At 34.7% G+C, this 19,912-nt stretch overlaps 1 protein-coding gene across 1 annotated transcript; it reads left to right on the forward strand.

Annotated features, from left to right (window-relative positions):
- The first annotated feature begins 13,065 nt into the window (after positions 1-13,065).
- On the forward strand, positions 13,066-14,464 carry LOC111997510 (protein SAR DEFICIENT 1). Its single transcript, XM_065776708.1, has 4 exons — positions 13,066-13,265; positions 13,387-13,581; positions 13,704-13,800; positions 14,010-14,464. The coding sequence occupies exons 1-4, from the start codon at positions 13,128-13,130 to the stop codon at positions 14,150-14,152; spliced, it is 573 nt and encodes a 190-aa protein (XP_065632780.1). The 5' UTR covers positions 13,066-13,127; the 3' UTR covers positions 14,153-14,464.
- Positions 14,465-19,912: the final 5,448 nt, after the last annotated feature.

A 19,912-nucleotide genomic window follows, 5' to 3' on the forward strand; every position in this document is an offset into this window, starting at 1 on the left:
TACTTTACCTTGAGGGTCTAATGTGTTTTGTGCAAGTGATTCAGATTACAGGTATTTATGTTCCAAGTTCATTACAGCACCTATGATTAATGATAGGGGAGTGATATGATAAGGAAAGTATTTTATGATTTTATGTTTGTACCTACCTAGTTCACCTTTGTAGGTTTTTAAGGTTTTTAGTTTTTGTACTCATGTTGTTTCTGTAAGCTTTAAGGGTTTGTTTCTATGCACGCCTATAGGCCTTTGTGGTTTGTGTCATACTTTATGCAGCCTTTGTGCTTTGTTAAATCAGTACTTCTAACATAATGCTATGCATTCCTTTTTAAGTACTGTCACTCTTGTGCCCGTGTAGGATTTTTCCTAGATGCACATACTTTCTGTTTTGTGCATTGGTTGAGTGTTGGTTATTCAAGTGATTTGCCTTGATTTAGTCAACTTGAATGTCCGGATGTTCATTCCAAGTCTGAATAAGTATTGTGATCACTTGGTTATAGTGATTGCATGTTTTGGTCTTGCCATGGTTTATTGCTTTACTCCATTGTGCTTGATCACATTATGTTTGCTCCATTTGCATTACAAGTTTTTCTGCATACAATGAACTTATTGTGTTGTTATGTTTTAGGAGTTCTTGTTCTTATGGTTCTAAAACTTCACAGATTCTAGAGTTAGGTGTGAGTGAGTTTTCCAACTGTTCCCAACTTACGCGTTAAGTCTAGAGTTTGTTTTAGGGTTTTGTCATGGAATAGCCAAAGGGGAAGATTGTAAAGTTGAAATTTATCAACCATCTTGTTGGCTTTATTCCGTGCCAATTTTCTTGTAATTTAAGTACTTAGTAACCCTGTATTTAGGTGAGATCATTGTAAGGGTAGTGTGTGAGAAGATGTGAAGAAAAGTTCAAGTATGTGCAAGAAGGCAGAGTTTTGCGACTAAGACTCACGGCTTGCAAGCCACCAAATGCTGGCACGTGAGATGCACACAGGAAAGCTGAAGGATCGCGCCAACTGTCGCACTACAGGACAAAAGTTCCAGGTTGGCCAGACCGTTACGTTGCGACTTGAACTCGCGACTTGGACAAGCCGCAAAGTCAAGCCGCCAATCAGCCCTGTTTGGTAAAAATTGACTCTTCGTATTCTAAACACACACCACTATATATAGACCCTTATACCCACTAAATTGATAGAGTTTCCAGAGAGAATTTTTGTGAGAGAAACCCTAGAGAAATACAAGATTGCCTCATCCCCAATCTTTATCTTAAAGTCTCTACAAATTCCTCTACCCTCTTTCTCTCCATTGTCATACCCTTGAGAGGTTATTGTCCAAATCCTTATCTCACCACACCCACGTCTGTGAGAATGTTCATTTGGTACTAAGGGAAGCAGTTTGGAAGGAACCAATATACATTGGTTAATGCTATGGTCTAATAGCGGAATCCAGAAAGCTAAAAAAGAAATAGGTTCGGCGTAATCTCGTTGGAGCAAGAAGTTTGGAGGGCTTAGGTACCTGGGTAGATTAGGCTTGGAGGGTTTATTGCTATTCATGTATCTTAACGATATTCTTTAGTGGATTATATCACCGCTTGGAGGGCGGCAGAGAGGTTTTACGTCGAGGACTTCGGTTTCCTCTTCGATAACACATCGTGTGTTGTCTGTGTGTTTGCATCTTCCTTCCCTTTATCTTTGTCTTATATTTACTGTTGTGGATGTGTTTATATTTAGCTTAGATTAGTTATCAATTCTGTGATTGGTTTATGTTCATGTTCTGCACATTAATTATTTGATTATAAGCTTGAATTGATATTTTATAATTTGGGGTCTAAACGTTCAAGGGTAGTTCATACCCATATTGAACTTTCATTTCACTACTTGCAATGACACTTTATGGAAAAATTTGCCAAACAGTACATTTCCCAAAAAAAAAAAAAAAAAAATAGACGGATGGCATGTGTTCAAACTTAATTAGTTAGTTGGATTGTTTTTGGAAGTCGATTTTAGCGAACTCGACTTCCCACTAAAAATAGTTCTGACCTGGATTAAAAAAAGAGGAAAAAAGCCATGTGGAACACAAGGAAGTCGAGTTTAGTAAACTCGACTTCGTTGAAAGTCAAGTTTGCTGAACTCGACTTCAAACAGGGGTTAAAAAAAATTTGGATGGGGTAAAAAGAGCAATCTGAGTACACTAAAATCGTCATTGCCTTTAATCCTCTCTCTCTGTCCGGTGTCTCTCTCAACCCAACGCCGCCGTTCTTCTCTCTCTCTCTCCGGTGTCTTTCTCAACCTAACGCTGTTCTTCTCTCTCTCTCTGGTGTCTCTTTTCCTACGCCATTTTGTCCGTCCAGCAGGTTCGTTCTCTCTCTCTCTCTCTCTCTCTCTCTCTCTCTCTCTCTCTCTCTCTCTCATGCAATTTCTTTTTCTTTATTTATTGGCTGAAATGGGTTTTGATTTGCTTTTTAGGTTTAGTGATTTGGAGATTTAGGTTTCATTTGATTTGGGTTTAGTTTTTATTCGTTTTTGTGTTTTTGTTTACTGTGCTATTACTATCGTCCATAACATCTTGTTTTTGAGTTCATTGTGCGTGTGAGGGTGAGTGTGAGAGATAAGGTGGTTTGGTTTCATATAAGAGACCTTAAGTTTTAGGATTGCCTGTAGCTCTTGACCCTGACTCACAAGCCAGAGCATGCATCGCATTAGGTTTAGCTCTTGACCCTGACTCACAAGCTAGAGCTGCCTTTAATTAGATAAGATGGTTTGGTTTCATAGGCATCATTTGTGATAATTAAGAATCTATATACTCATAGAAGACATGAATTTGGACAGATACCTATTGATGGTGTAAAAAAATTTCATAACAAGCTTCAATCTTTCTAAGAACTTGTCAAATAGAGATAGGAATTCAGTTTGTACAGATGAGCTGTTTTTGTTTCGTGCTTCCCTCCATTTAAATTCGCCATTTTTTTTTAATGTAAGAAAGTAATCCCTTCAATATTTGCAATGACTTTATAATGACCATTTTGTTTATTTTATTTTCTTAATGCTAGAATTGCATATATGTTAAAACTATCTATTCAATGACTTTATAATGCTAGAATTGCAATGACTTTATAATGCCATTTGGTCCAAGGATCATTGGAAATTTATTTTTGTACTATACAATGACTTTGTTGGAGTGGGAAGTGTATACTTATATATGCTACTTCCTTCGGTGGTATCAACTGATTCTTATGTTGCATTGATTAAGCAAAAACTACTTTATCTAGAATAAAGCAAAAGACTAAACAAATACATTTCACATGAGGAAACCTGCTTATTGTTGCTTAGATCCCTATTCTAGTAATTAATTGTTTATATCTAATACCCGCTTTTTGCAGCATGATGATAGATCCTGGACCTATTGATCGTAGTGTATTGATGGAACAAGTTAAACATCGATCTAAGTTGCTGTGGAACCTTGGGGGATAGGTAATTGCACGAGTTTTCTTGTACTATGAATTCGTGTCACAACTCTAATTAGCCATTAATACTAAATATTTGCATAATATTTTTATCTATTGTTATAATATTTGCAGGATCCTCCTGGCACACTGGATTGTCGAACTCACCATGAAGAGTTGAGACTTCGAGTTCCTATGGTAGATGATTGTGTCCTTGTCATTGTGAGGTTGCTTGGTCTAGAGGGTCTGTACTTGGTCTCATCCATACAGCTTGACCATGCATTGATCACTGCATTTGTAGAGCGGTGGCACCCAGAGACCCATACATTTCACCTACCACACGGTGAGATGACAATCACATTACAAGACATGGAAGTTATCATGGGGTTGCCCATCAAGGGTGAGGCAATGGTTAGGCCCAGTAAAAGAACTTAGACAACTGTGTGTGATGAAATGCTTGGAATTCAAATTCCAAATAGCAATCAAAATGTGCTAAAAGGTCAAAGGATTCTGGTATCCACACTTGTCGCAAGAATTAGAGAACCATTGCCTCCGAATGCCAATGAGATTCAAGTTCATCAATATGCTCGTTGCTATATACTAGCCGTACTAGGGGATATGGTATTTCTTGACAAGTCCGGAGATAGGGTCCATCTTGTGTGGGTAGAGTTTATGCAGAACCTTCGTAATCCACGCAAGTATAGTTGGGGTAGTGCAGCCTTATCATGGTTGTATAGACATCAATGCAATGCAAGCGAGAAGAAGGCAAAGTAGATTGACGGACCATTGATTTTGGTCCAATTGTGGATATTTGTCAAGTTCCCACATATGTCCCCACAGATAGTGCCCCAACCCGAGGGTGTTTATGGTCCATCACTACCACCAATTCCTCTTGTTATGAAGTAAGTATATGTTGCATAATTAGTGTGCTATCATGTATTATGTCACATTTTTTATACGTAAACGACTAATGACCATGTGATGTTATCTGCTTGTAGGTGGGTAGGGGTGACGTGTAGAAAGAATACTCCCACACACGTGCTTTCCACATATCGCAATCAAATTGCCACAACACGGCCCGACCAGGTATAATACTTGTATTTATATGTCCATAACATCCCATATCCTTCAAAAAGTTTTTCATTGCCCACTATTGTGTTACTTGTTATGCAACTCATTTCCTAGGAAAATTTCTGAATGTGGTTGCTTTACTTGGTGGCTTTTGTAGATTAAGTGGGAGCCATATGGAAATGACTTGAGCCACCTTCCTTTTAGTTTTCTCACCGAGGGATGTAACGTGTGGAGTTCCACCTACCCGATCGTGTCCTAGGATAGTTTGGGCTAAAGCAGAAACAACCTAGAGATGCTAATACCAACTGCGATTTGCACAAAATAGATGCGAGAGGCAAGGTAGAAAAAAATTGGTTGGTGGAACATGCAGTCCATATTCAGAGGTGGAATGATCATGACGAGTATGTTTGTCATGCACTCAGGATGGAGGAGGTGATGTCACGTCATCATCCATATATGGTGTGGCATCGTAGGATCACTCGACTGTATATTGACCGCACTAGCGCTAAGATGGAAATTTTGGTAATGTGCATAAACTTATTTTGTTTTGCATGGTGTGTTTGACGTTATGTATGTGTCATACTTAATAATGCTGGTGATTTAATGACAGCTTACAACCCAATTGGCTGTCCTCAACTGGTTCAATAAAGAATCTTACAAATACAAGTTCATTAAGAAGGCCCTTGAGGATGTGGATGAGGTTGATCATATCAATGTACCAGCCAATGACGAAGCAGCAAACTAGACTGAAATACCAGATGTAGGGCCCAGTACGAGCTCAGTTGCTCCAGTAACATGTCATCAACTTGCCCCCACCCTTCCTCTGGCCATTGAGACCCCTGTTCCACCCGTGTCCACCCCTCAGGGCATAATCGGGCCTCCCATGCCACCCATCCCTCCCATTGACACCAGATCTCCCTCGCGGTTTACCCATGCTGAATTCGAGTTCTCCCCACCCACCACCACTGTTAACCACAACTCACCCATGGCCTTGTCCTATAGCTCCCCCCAGACAGTTATACCCACCCCTAGCCTTCAAACACCCCACATTGAGCCCATGTCTACCAGCCCAAGTCATACACAATCACCTCCTACCTCCTCTACCTTGATACATGTTCCACAAGCCACGCATCCACATGATAGTGACGTTGAGCAGGGGCAACGTGACCAAGCTAAGCAGCCACAGGATGCAAACGCTCATGCTACACCCAAACGAAAATTGACCTGCGCCATCCAACCAAGGAGTTGTAGCACAAGTTCCTACATGGTATTCCAAGTGCATTTACTTTGATTTTAATTTCATATATTTTTTGGGTTTCTTTGTGCAAGAATTTGTTTGTTTGTAAAAGCTTAAAAATATAACATTATGAGCAGGTAGCAGAGCATGTTCCGGCCAAACAGTACACTAGACGCAACCAGAAAAGAAGTAAACGCGGGGAAGGTGCAGCCTAATAAGGGCTGCTGCAGTCTTGAGATTCTTACTGTAAGTATGAACTAATTTCCTTTTTCTTTAATGAAAATTTATATTTTTGGGTTTGAAAATTCTGCAATGTTGCTTCATTGTTCTACTTTGAAGGGTTATTACTTAAATTATTGTTGTTTCAAAGCTGTTAAGAGAACACAAAGTGAACATATTACTGCTATTTTATTTTTCTTCATGGTTAAATATGGATAAACGAAATGGCATAAAGAGAACATATCACAGGAACAGCAACTGCAGAGTTTAAGAAGATACTCTTCGAAATTTTGGCTTTACTTGATTAATTTTTTCATTCAACTTGTGCATTAGACTTTGGGGTACTGGTCTGTTAAGTTTGTGTGAACAGTAAGTTTATGTGACAGTCATCTTATACTCTTTTGGTTAAACTTTTTACAGGTTCATGCTAATGGACAATTTTGTGGGGCAGCTGAAATGCAAATGATTGGCAGCAAGATAGATGGGGTGGGCAGCAAGAATATGCAGCTGGGCATTATAGGAGTTTTAACTTATTTTGTTTAGCAAATTTTCTTAGATTTTGTATTGGAGGATATAGTAGTTACTGGCAATCCAAAGGTGGGAAAAATATGGTGTTGGAATGCTCTATTAGCCATTACACTTAACTTATGGTGCATCTTGGATTAGAGTAGTTTAATTTGAAGGTGATTGGCGATGGAATAGGTGGGACAAGCCAATGGGATGTTGTTAGTATCTTCATTGAAGTATGGCTCTTTTCTTTTGGATATCTATGTATCTTCATTGAAGTCTGGCTATTTTCTTGGTTGTAAACCTTTATTATCTTCAATGCAACAAATTTTATTTGTATTATTGAGTTTTATTTATGCAGCAAATTTTATTTGTATTACTGAGTTTTATTTAATGCAGCAGAATTTTTTTAGTGCAGCAGATTTTGATTTTGCAGAATTGTTTTAATGCAGCAGATTTTGATGCAGCAGAATTTTTTTAGTGCAGCAGATTTTGATTTTGCAGAATTGTTTTAATGCAGCAGAATTTTTTTAGTGCAGCAGATTTTGATGCGGCAGAATTTTTTTTAATGCAGCAGAATTTTTTTAATGCAGCAGAATTTTGAATTTTGATGCAGCAGAATTTTTTTAGTGTAGCAGATTTTGATTTTGCAGAATTTTTTTAATGCAGCAGATTTTGATGCAGCAGAATTTTGAATTTTGATGCAGCAGAATTTTGAATTTTGATGCAGCAAAATTTTTTTAGTGCAGTAGATTTTGATTTTGCAGAATTGTTTTAATGCAGAATAATTTTTAATGTAGAAAGTCTTTTATAGTGAGTTTATATTTCTGACTTTAACATGGAGAGATTAATATAGCATTGGTAACCAAAGAGCTTCCCCTTTTCATATGATAAAGCTTTTAGATGCTGCATTTAGTGTTACTAATAGAGCATAACAAGAATTAAAAAAAAAAAAAAACACACGCACAAGCAATTACTTAGAAAATAAGACTTTGAACATATTTTTATAATTCTAGTAACATGTTAAATACAAACCAACATGTTTAAGTAGCTTCCCAATACAACTATGCATCACACCGTCCAAAATACTTCAAAAGTTTGTATCATCCTTTGATGCGGCATAGTCCTACATAATTATATACTATATATCACAATCTTAGAAAATGTAATAAATAAAAGCACATGTTAAAGTTTTAAGCTATAGAAATTCCAAAGTACTTGTTTCAATTGTGTAGGGCCAACATGGGATAATCACAAGACACCTCAGGTGGAAAAAATAATTTTTGAGCATCTCCTAGGAAAAAAAAGGAATAGAATCAAAGGGTTAAAACCAACAAGTAAAAGTAAGAAAAAAAATTATTTCAAATAATAGAATTGAACTTACCATACACAATTGAACTAGGTTGGAGAATCACAAAATTGCATGCATTGCTTACCTAGTTCGGAACATTGCTGCTTGTTGATGTGCGAATCACAGTCGGCTTGGGTTGACTCTCCCTCCAATCCATCTCATTTCTTATTCTTGTTGACATAGGTCGACCTTTGTCTTGCAACATTTCAGGGTTAGGGTATAACTTTGGGCCGGCAACCTCCCGCCATAATGACTTATCCTTGGGCACATGAAACTCATGTGAATAAGTGGCAAGTTGTCGTTGTAAAGTATAACATGGGTCAATATACCTCATTGTATTGATATGTTCCCTGATACAAATTGCAATCACATGTGAACAAGGGATCTTAGAGATTTCCCATTTGCCACAAGTACATGTGTTCTCCAGCAACCTTACTTCATGACTATGGTCTCCCCCATCAAATCTGTGTGGATTATGCGTCGTGCAAACTTGATATACACCGTCTTGCTGGTTAAATGGCCTCACATAGTGTCTTGTCCCTTGTTCGTAATTTGCTTCATATTTCTCCATGGCATGCTTGCTGAACTTCTGACCATGTTCAATATCACCCAATATTTTAGTGCGCCGATCATTGAAATAAGCGACAAGTTTGCACCAAATGTAGTCAACCAATGCAGATATGGGTAGTCCACGTGCACCTTTTAGAACTCCATTAAAACACTCAGACATATTGGTAGTCATTGCCCCGTAATGATGTCCACCATCATGTGATAGTGTCCACGTCTCCAGACCCTCCTTCATTAGATAGGAGTATGGCTTCTTTTTTGCTATATTGGGATTGGGATCCTGACTGAATTTGAGTTCAACTTCCTTAAGGCAATCCAATATTTTTTCAAGTTTGCGATCTTGATGCTCGTATCCTACTTTTAAGGCCAAAGACTTTAAGAATTTATCATTAAATTGAGTGTTGAAGTTGCTGGCCACATGTCTAATGCAATATCTATGATATACTAGAACATAATCATTAGGCCACTGTACAATGGATGATATTATACCTCTATGTCGGTATGATATTATGCAAATGCCGGAATCAGGTACCATATCCCGTATCGCGGTCCGCAAGCAAGATAAAAACTATCCCCAACTAGCCCCCGTCTCATCATCCATAACCGCAAAGGCAAGCGGAAAAATCTCATTATTAGCATCTGTAGCCATTGCAATCAACAACTTTCCTTTGTATTTTCCATAAAGATGAGTTCCATCAATACTAATTACTGGCCTACAATGTGCGAATCCAGCAATGGAAGGAGCAAAAGCCCAGAACACATACTTGAATATAATAGTATCTGGTGTGTCCCTGTTGATCGACCGAAAAGACACTTGTGTACCCGGATCGCTATCCTTATATGCTAACAACAAGTTCTACAACTTTTGATATGACTCTTCCCAATTCCCGTGTATGTTTGCAATAGCCTTTTGTTTCGCATCCCATATCTTGTAGTACGATGTATCGTGGTTAAACCTTTCCTTTATCAGATTTTGGAGATCCTTTATTTTGCTAGTGTGATCTGCAAGTACATATGTATGAAGTTCTTTGGCAAGAAAATTGGAATCCATCATTTTGCCATCTTTGTTCACCCCAACTGACGAAAAAGTGTGAGGACCGATGTATACTATGACGACCCATAACCCATTAAGCTTCCGTTGCGAGAATGCTCGGACTTTCCATGCACATGACTCATTCACGCACAATCTTTGCTGGTTGGACCTCTCAGTTATATAATTCTTGTTGTTGTCCATAGAGTACACTATTAATGCTTGTCTCACAGCCTCTTTATTAGGGAAAATCAACCATTTGCTAAAATTCATTCTTCGCACCTAACTTGATGAAAATGGTATCTCACCATTTGAAGGGTCAGCTATATTATCCCAAGTGTTTGCATGGAATGACGGGCCATGAGCTTAATATGTAGGAACTGCAGACTGCACACTTATACCATCGCCTATATCATCCTGAAACTCTATAGCATCATCATTATGATCATCCACGACATTGTCAACATTTTCATAGTTTATAGTATTCTCGTGAAAGTCATCTCTCCCAATCATCTCTTCATACTCATCTCTACCATGATCAACATCATCTTCGTCTTCATCTTCCCTCCCTAGAGATTGAATATATTCTTGTTGATAACTAGATCCGCAAACCTCCATTGGAGTTGTTGTCTCTTGGCATGGTGGTGTATAACCCCCAACTGTGGTGCACGGAGTAAGAGTCAGATAACTATCCATATGTAATGATTGAAATTCTTCCCCACCACCACCCTCTAAAGTTGTTTGTTGCACATCTTCACCGCCAACTTCTATACGAGGCTCCACACTTACATACAACTCGGCAGCTTTTAACTGGGGCGTAGAGTTTATCCTATCAAACATAATCTTAACATAATTGTCTCTTTTTATTTCTCTGGGGACATTTTTTGCCTCAAGACCAAGTGTTGCACTTGTAATCTTTTCTGGCTTCAAGTCCAACATTTTGAAGAATACCTCCCTCTTTGCACCTTATAAGGGATGAACCATTGGTTGAAGAGTACCTCTAGTTTGGTTGCAATTTTTTTGTCCCACATGGGAAAGAAAGCCTCCCTCTTCATGCCTCCCATATAAGGGATGAGCCAATGGTGATAGAGTACCACTAGTTTGGTAACCAAACTAGTGGTACTCTACTAAACTAGTGGTACTCTATCACCATTGGCTCATCCCTTATATGGGAGGCATGAAGAGGGAGGCTTTCTTTCTCATGTGGGACAACAAAATTGCCTAAGGTTCCAACATGGTCTAGCCCTTAGCCTTTGAAGCAAAAATTGTCCCCAGAATTTCAATAGGCATGAAGACAATACGGTCATTGAACACTGCATGAGGAGCACAATATATAATTTTTATGTCATGCAACCAACGGTTCAAATTCAGCTCTTTCATAATTTTCTTTTTCAACTTCTTCAAATTGATCTCCCGCCATTTTTTTAATTGAATAATCTCTAATTTTTTACCAGGCCCTTCATATGTCACTTCATAAGTCACATCACTGCAGGGCTCCCCACCATAATATAGATATAAATCAATCAAACTCATTATGCCTATAAGTCAAATAAGTTTACTAAAAGTTAGTGACGAATATAACACCTTTATTCGATATGAACAACAAAATATTGCCTGAAGGCAAATATAAAGATAACATTGTATAGTCCACCAAACAATTATAATCAACTGAAATTTTATTCTCTCCAACCAAAAGTTTGAATTTTTAAACTCAAATAAATTTTTACATGATTGCTAACCTTAAAAAATTAATATTCATTATACCTTACAACTAACAAACCATTACACATTATAACACCTTGCAAATAAATAATATGTTATCCATTCATTTAAATTATACATAACACAACACATTACAAAGAACAACTCATTGCATATCAAATAACAACCCATTAAAACACACAAATAACAAATACAAAAAACAATAATAATAATAATAATGATAATAACAACAAAGTACTCATCAAAAATATAAAAGTGGTATGTGTATATATATATATATATATCTACCAAATGTAAAGGTGAGTATATATCCAGGTCTAACAAAAAAAAAAAAAAAAATTAAAAAGGTTTGAATATTTACCTACAAATTGAAGAAGAATTTCAGCTTTAATTTGTAGAATGATCAACGTGATTTGTAGAAGAAGAAAAGGTTTTGTGTGAAATGCAGAGAGTTTTGGCGTGGGAGAGGGTTGTGAGAAAGAGTTGAGTGGAAAGTGAGAGTTATCAAAGTTAATCTGAGACGGGGTGGTTGTAATATTTATTGGAACTCGAGTTTAGCAGACTCGAGTTCCATTTAAATAAATTTTTATCCTGCTCGCATTATTGAGTTAGTTGGGGTGGTTGGGTAGGTTAAATTTACTGAAATTTTTACTGCACATGGAAGTCGAGTTTACCAAACTCGACTTCCTTATGTTCTACGTGGCTTTTACGTGGCTTTTTTCCCTCTTTTTTTAATCTGGGTCAGAATTATTTTTAGTGGGAAGTCGAGTTTGCTAAAATCGACTTCCAAAAACAGTCTAACTAACTGATTAAGTTTATATGCATGCCATCTGTCTCATTTTTTTTTGGAAAATGTACTGTTTGGCAAATTTTGCCACACTTTATGTTTTATGTGTGATACCCTTTTTAATATTATGATTTCATTGATTTGCTTTATTGAAGTGGCCGCTGTTATCAAGGCCCACACTTGGAAAAAAGATAGGCAACTTTTTTTCTTCCTTTGAGATATATATATATATATATATAAATAAAAATTTAGAGTCACAATATTTTGTTTTTCATAATTAATAAACATTTAAACCATATTTCCACTACTTTATGTTTTGTGTGTGATAGCCTTGTTAGTCTTATGATTTCATTCATTTGCATTATTGAAGTGGCCGGTGTTATCAAGGCCCACACTTGGAAAAAAGACAGACAACTTTTTTCTTTCTTTCACACACACACACACACACACACATATATATATATATATATATTTAAGTTTAGAATCACAATTTTTTTTTTCATAACTATTTATATGACTAGTTGTAATTAGTATAATAATAAAAGTAATATTAGTGTTAGATTTAATTAAAATAATATTGCTTCAATTACAATAAATTATATTGGACTTGATTGTGAATTTCCATTTCACTCTCTCTCACCAAACCAAATGAAATACTTTTAAGTCAGCAAACAGCTAATAGTTTTCCTCTACTAGCAAAATATAATTTGGGAAAAGATAACATATGGTCCCAACGGCAAGTTGAGACATTTGAGCCACTATTCAAAACCCCACATGTGGATCCCTACCATCTGATTTGTGGGTTGTCTTTTTTGTTTCTCTAATTTTATTTTTATTTTTCTTCTAATTTTATTTTTTTTCTACGCGTTTTGCCGGCCGTGGACTTAGGTCAATGGATTCATAGACTTTTTGTCAATCAGATTGCAGCAAATCTTATATTATATTCACATGAGACCCATCAAAATTTTTTACCCTCATTAAATTGTCTCTCTTTTTGATTAAGTAAAAAAAACTTTTGTTTTATAAAATTAGAGTGGTGAATTTTGAATTTTTTTTAATACTTTTCTTCATTTTTATCAAAACAATTTTTGAGTACGTCAAAGCATAAAAGCTAGCACCCAAAAAAGAAAAAAAGAAAAAGAAAAAAGAAATACATGTACTGATTAAATTTTATTCTCTTATGAAGTGTACAAAAAGCATCATCCACCAATGTTGGATGACGATGTTTGGCGCCTAGAGAAGATCGGAAAAGATGGAGCTTTCCATACTAAGTTGAAATCTGAGGGTATTACAACTGTACAAGACTTCTTGAAGTTGTCTGTTGTGAACCCTCAATCACTTCGAAGGGTATGTAATTTCCATTTTTCATTTCAAGTTCATCACAAATAAAAATCCTAGATAGAGTATATCTTCTTGCTTCCAAATAATTAAAAACACTTTTTTTTTTTTTTTGTTATTTTGCAAACAGATTTTAGGTGTCGGAATGTCTGAGAAAATGTGGGAAGTCACGATAAAGCATGCAAGGACTTGCGTTTTGGGCAACAAACAGTATATATTACGGGGAAATAATCATTTTGTCATGTTCAATCCAGTATGCCAAGTTCTCAAGGCTGTGATTGATGGACAAGACTACACTTCCAGGGAACTAAACAATATTGATAGGGTATGACTACTATTTGCTAACCTTTTTCTTTTATAGTAAACATATATTTTTGTGCAAAAAAATTGTAAGTAATGGATAATTGTGTTTCACTAATATGGGTGTGCTTTTGTTGGCATTTGCAGACCTATATTGAGAGATTTGTGAGGCAAGCGTATGAAAATTGGAGTTCCTTAGAAGAGGTGGATGCAAATATGAATGAGACTGCCTTAATAACACAAGGTAGTTATAAATTATTATTGCAAGTTATGTAGTGTAGGTAAGGGTTGAGTCCAGTGCTCTTGTGCACTAGACCCGTCAAAACATTTGAGACGTGTCCGTATCTCAACGGATCTAGTGCACAATAATATTGGATCCAAGCCAATTCATTGTAGCGTATCTAAACATAATTATTGTGTTTGACATTAGTAACATGTATTTGAAAATTATAGGCGAAATAATGGAGCAATATCCGAATCATCAACTGATGATGTTGAAACCATTTCAGCAACATGGATACATTGTTGATAGAGCTATTGATATGGGGTACGAATTGAATAGTGATCAGGCTGGATGCAGTGACTGGACATATTAGCATGCCCAGTAGTAATATTGGAATCAACTATAACATTTTAGAGTCATCATCGGACGGTGAATTAACACCTTCAGCTTCAAGGTCATTCCTCGGTGGGAATTGAAGGTGAATCATTGTCAGGTGTATATAGACAATGCAGCCAATGCCACTCAAGGAGTTATAGTGTTAGGGCATTAGTGCTGAAAATTTACGTGGTTTGAAAGTGCTTTTTTTTTTAGTAAAAATAATTATGTGCAGTTTGTCTAATTAAATTCATAATCAATGTAACAGATTGATTGCAAAGAAAGCAATTTCACAATTTTTTTGGTCCTATTTCATATTTTCAAATTTCTTACTTACTTTGTTTCAAGCCCATTGGAATTTGGTGGCCATGGACCATGGGTTTCTTTGTGTCAGCTTATAAGGTAAGCCCAGCAGAACTTTCAAGGTCAGTCCAAATTTGGGCCGAGCTAGTCCCTTTTAAAGTAAAAAAGGGAGGAGATAAGACAAAAGTAAGGGGCTTGGGTTTGACTTAGTTTTTCAAAGAGTAATACTTTCATTGCGGTATCCACAATGCTTTGATAATAAGTATTTGATGACAAACAGTTATTGGTAAATAAAAAAGTTATGTTAGTAATGAATTTAAATAAAAACTTTTATCAATAACTTACTACCTAAAAATTGTGCAAAAATATTATAGACGTAGCATTACTCACATTTAAAAGATAAGAATATTTATAGACTGTATTTATTTTTGAGTTTTGCATAGTTATAATATATAATTGTTTAACCAATAATATCATTATTAATTTTTTCTTGAAGGGTATGCTACTATCCCCGAGTGTTGGAATAGTGGTATGTTATTATTAAGTTATGGAATCTCGCAACAGATAATAATGATAAGAGTTAGTGGGTAATGTAAAATAATTAGTACTAAATCCATTGATGACTTAAATTTTTGGGTTAAGTGGTATCTATATTATATGGACACCTCAATTAGAGTCTCCCAAGATGTTATCTCCACCCGTATTGAGTAAAGATTCTATTATAAGAGTGAGTTAATATAATTGCAAATGTTGGTGACTTCCATAATTATGCAAGAAAGACTCCCATGTTTGCTCCAACCATTCTACTATATTTGCTAAGTTATTCTAAAAAGATTCTAGGTCAAAAGTTTTATTATATGGAATATGGGGGATAAAATGTACAGTAGTATATAAAAAATTTATGTCTTGTTGGGCATAACTTAATGGGCCTGGGTTTGACTTAGTTTTATTTACGAGCATAATGTATTTGGGTCATAAATCATAAAGGTTTGAGTTAATAAAGCTTGTATAAAATTTCGGACTGGGGCCTATGGGGTAACACGAGTGTATGGCCCTTCATAATAAAAATTAAAGAAATGCATAAAAAAATCCTTTACGTAAAACATTTTTTTTTAATTTATTTTTATTTTTATACTTTTAGTGTTTCATGCAGATGAATCCTTTAGTAAACCAATATATATATATATATATATTTTTTCTCAATCTATAGAAATTAAGGACAAACTGAGAAATAAGATATTGAGGGCCAATTTTTTTTTTTTTCAAAAAGTGGTGTATCCACTTTTCATTTTCTTTATTCTATATTCAAATTCTAAATTTAAATATAGAAAAAAGCAATTATTTTCTATATTTAAATACATCGTATCTGGGTTTGGTCATTATTTTCTAGTTTTTTTTTTTCTTTTTTAAATTAACTTTTCTCACTCACACACATCACATCACTAAAAAAGAAGAAGTAAATTTGTGTTTTCATAATATTTACGAATATACAACTATATTCATATTCGTAGAAAATGAAAACACTAAAAAGTTGTATTCATTTTTTGTATTTAAATCCAACTTTTAGGACACTGAATACAAATATTAAAACCAGACCAATTTTTTAGTGGTGGGACCCACTAAATCTGAAAATGAAAACAAAAAACAGTTATTTTTTCAGCTAACTTGATAGGCCCTAAGACTTTCAAAAAACATTACTCTTTTATTTACACCTCATTGATTTCGCTATAAATGCTTTCCAGTGAACAGTAATTATTGCATTTTGAGGTGTTTGTTTCAATTTAAAATTTGGTCAAAGTTAAAAATATCTTCTGCTCACCGAAAAACTCTTTGTAAAAACTTGTAAAATGTTGTACAAAAACAAAAGGTTTGACATCCATATTCACCTTCCCTTCCCTCTCCTTTTCTCTCCCAAACCCCCACCACTTCTCTTCTTTCACATTTTTTGATTCTTTAATTTTAAAATGTATATATATATTTTTTTAAATTTTCAAAATTTCAAAATATAATAATTTAGTCCATATATCTACATTTTGTCAAAAAAAAAAATTTCTATCCATTTCTCACTTGCATTTTTTATCCTTTAAAATAAGAGATCAGTTTGATTTTAGTTCATTAAATATGGGATTGGTTCGATTTGAGTCCTAAGTTGAATTGATTTGATCTTTAAAGTGGGATGCCTCAACATTTTGTTAATCACATAAACTTAGAAAAGATAGAATAAATAAATTTTTACATTTTAAAATTGGGGACCATACATAACAAAAACCACATTTAAGAGAGAGAGAGAGAGAGAGAGAGAGAGAGAGAGAGAGAGAGAACTAACTTACTCTTCATAAGAAATCATTTATAATCGTAAAAAAATCAGTTACATCAAGACTTGCTAAATTTGAAAACTTAGTTGAAGTGTCTAATGTAGGGGAAATTATTGCCTAGTCCCAGACTACAAGGTCAGCATGCTAACTTTGTAGTCCCAGCCAATAGGAGCATGCCGTCACATTAAAACTTGCTTATCTCAGTAGGACTGCTAGCTCTTGTTAACGTTTGGAAATTTTTAACAAGGGCGCTCCTTCAATAAATTCACGCATGTCCTCATGAACTCTCAGTTAAAAGGTTTGGGGCCATATCAATAAAATAAGTAATATAGGGTTCTCAGTAGAAGACAAAGGCTTAAAAGCCATAAAAGAATATTGACAGCAACATAAGCTCTCAGACAACGGCAGACACAAAGGAACAAGTTACTACTTGTTTTTGGTTTCAAGTAAAAGCATGGTAGAAATATTGGACTTAGAAAGTGATAAAAGGTATATTTTGTTTTGTCTTGTTTTGATTTAATTTATATTTTGGAAGAAAATGTTTAATTATTTGTGGTGATATATTTGCTCTCACCATGGAGATTTGGCCATGGGTGTCCCACAAAAAAGTATGGTAGAAATAGAAATTTTAAAGTTTGGTGAAGCTGAAGAAAAAATCGAGAAAATGAACAGAGAAAGTGAGCTAAAGAGAAGAGAAAAGGGAGAAAATGGAGAGAGATATGGAGGTCACATGGGCAAGCACAGTCGGTGGTGGTGGTATGGAACTCGGTGGCTGATGCAACCATGGAGATTCAGCCATAGGTGTCCCACAGAAAAGTATGGTAGAAACTGAGATTTTAAAATTTGGTGAAATTGAAGAAAAAATCGAGAAAATGAACAGAGAAAGTGAGCTGAAGAGAAGAGAAAAGGGAGAAAATGGAGAGAGATATGGATTCTGAAATTTGTAGCACATTAATTAAACCCAAATCTGAGCCCGCCATTCATGTTCCCAAATTTTGAATTTGCTTTCACTGTTTCATGGTTAAACAGTCGTTAAGATCATCAACACGGGCTGACGTGGCAGTTCAACTGATATAAGCAAGTTTTAATGTGCTAGCATGCTCCTATTGGCGGGGACTACAAGGTCAGCATGCTGACCTTGTAGTCCGGGACTAGGCAATAATTTTCCCTAATGTAGTATGTTAGAATGGGCAAATCAGCATAGATTACTAGGCACATTGAAAATGCACCCCCTTCTCTTTATCTCACATAGTTGTATCATATGCAAGTGGAGCAACAAGTAAACTTCTTATTTTGGGGAATTAGTAGGCACATGGTAAATGCACATGCATGATAAAGACTTTGTTATGGTGTTTAGTAAACACTGGAAATAGTAAGATATATGGCTGCTAGATATATAGAATGGTGAATCAGTATAGATTAGTAGGCAAACATGTAAATACAAAAAAAAACATATAATTGAAAATAGGTTCTGAGCAAATCAATTTACAACTAGACAAAGTTTAACTACAGAATTGGTTGTAATTTTAAGTTATAACCTTACTCATTTAAATAAAAATTACTACATATTTTGAACATCTAATCATTGAATTGCATGTTCTTTACTCTTTTAATACATATGTCAAATTTTGTGTTAATCAGATATTATTTATTATATGATCTATAAACTTATATTTTATGCATAATTTTAAATTACAAAAACTTGCAATTTAAACAATTTATTGGTGACTTAGCTATTGATCTTTAATTTTCTAGAAATTTTGCAAGCATGGAGTTTATAAGAAGAAGATGTATTCCAATAGTTGATTTGTCAAAATTTACTTTAAATAAAAAGATATTGAGTAAAGTTGTAGTCTTAGAATACAACTAATTTTGTAACTAAATTTTGTCATTTACAACTTATCTAATGTATTTTGAATTTGGTATTTTTGTTTACAACGTATATTTAGTAATTCTATATTTTCAATGTTTGAATGTGTTATAACATGTGAAGGAAAAGATATACCTAATGAAAAGAAAGTGGTAAATTACTACAAAAAAAAAAAAAAAGCTTTATTTGCTACAGAGCTATTGCAACAAAAGGAAGTTATAGTGGCAATAGAAACTTCTTATGAGTTTAGAGTAACTTTTGTTGAAATAGAAATTTAAAAGCGTTAATTTATTGCATCTATATAATATTATTGCAATAATTTGTTGCAATAGATTATCTATTTCAATAATTTTTTTTAAAGTAATGTTTGCCTTTATCGCAACTAAATTTTTTGTTGCAATGGCTAATCCCCTCCCTCACATTATTTTTCCCAATTTTTCACTACCTGCATGTGCTAAAATTTCACACAAAGTCTTACCAAATAAAAACCTTACTATTTCAGATCTCTATCTCATTAAACTTATTGCCATAGACTTTATTGCAAAAGGGTGCAACAAAAACTTTTTTTGATGCAATAAGTGTTTATTGGTATAGTTTTGAGTTTATTGCAACAAAACTAACAAAACTTTTATTGCAATAATTTTGAGTTTAGTACAACAAAAAATTTCATTGCAATAAACCTTTTTTCTTGTAGTGAACCATGCATGAATTTAGGGAAGCCATTGATGCAAGTTTGCTATACTACGAGGCAAAAGAAAATGTTATATATAGAACCTTAGAATTCGCCTATTACTGAGATATAGTAAGTATTAATTAAGAAAATTATGTGCAATTATTAACAAGTAGTAAGTATCAAGAAAACCATGGGTTAAAATTTAACCTTAAGACAATATTAGGGTTTGGTTTGTTATATAGGTCCAATCTATAGGTGAAAGCAAACAAAAACTCTAGGGTTTTATTTTTTTTTTTTTTTTTTGAAACCCTATTGTGCTACTTAATAGTATGGAGTGTGTTGCATTTCTTTTCCCCCTAATTGGTCCACTTATTGGGTCACTTAATCATCCCAATTTAAGTACAAAACTTTTATTCTAGGTTGCTAAAAATTTAAAAGTTAGGAATTTAAAATAAACCTTAGGTTGAGAATACATGTTGATGTAAATAAAGAAAAAATGGGAAGTGAAAAGGAATAATGTATTCTTCAATAATAAGAGGGTTTTCTTAAATTGAAAAGCAATAATAGAGCTATAAAGATAAAAAGCCACCAAGTTAT

This window comes from Quercus suber, unplaced genomic scaffold, assembly GCF_002906115.3.
Source record: "Quercus suber isolate HL8 unplaced genomic scaffold, Cork oak 2.0 scaffold_140, whole genome shotgun sequence".
NCBI lineage: Eukaryota > Viridiplantae > Streptophyta > Magnoliopsida > Fagales > Fagaceae > Quercus > Quercus suber.

Excerpts from the sequence above, each read along its gene's own strand:
- LOC111997510 (XM_065776708.1), top strand. The coding sequence starts at position 13,128 with ATGTTGGATGACGATGTTTGGCGCCTAGAGAAGATCGGAAAAGATGGA. Across the intron at positions 13,266-13,386 it reads ACCCTCAATCACTTCGAAGG|ATTTTAGGTGTCGGAATGTC; the intron begins GTATGTAATTTC and ends TTTTGCAAACAG. Across the intron at positions 13,582-13,703 it reads AACTAAACAATATTGATAGG|ACCTATATTGAGAGATTTGT; the intron begins GTATGACTACTA and ends TGGCATTTGCAG.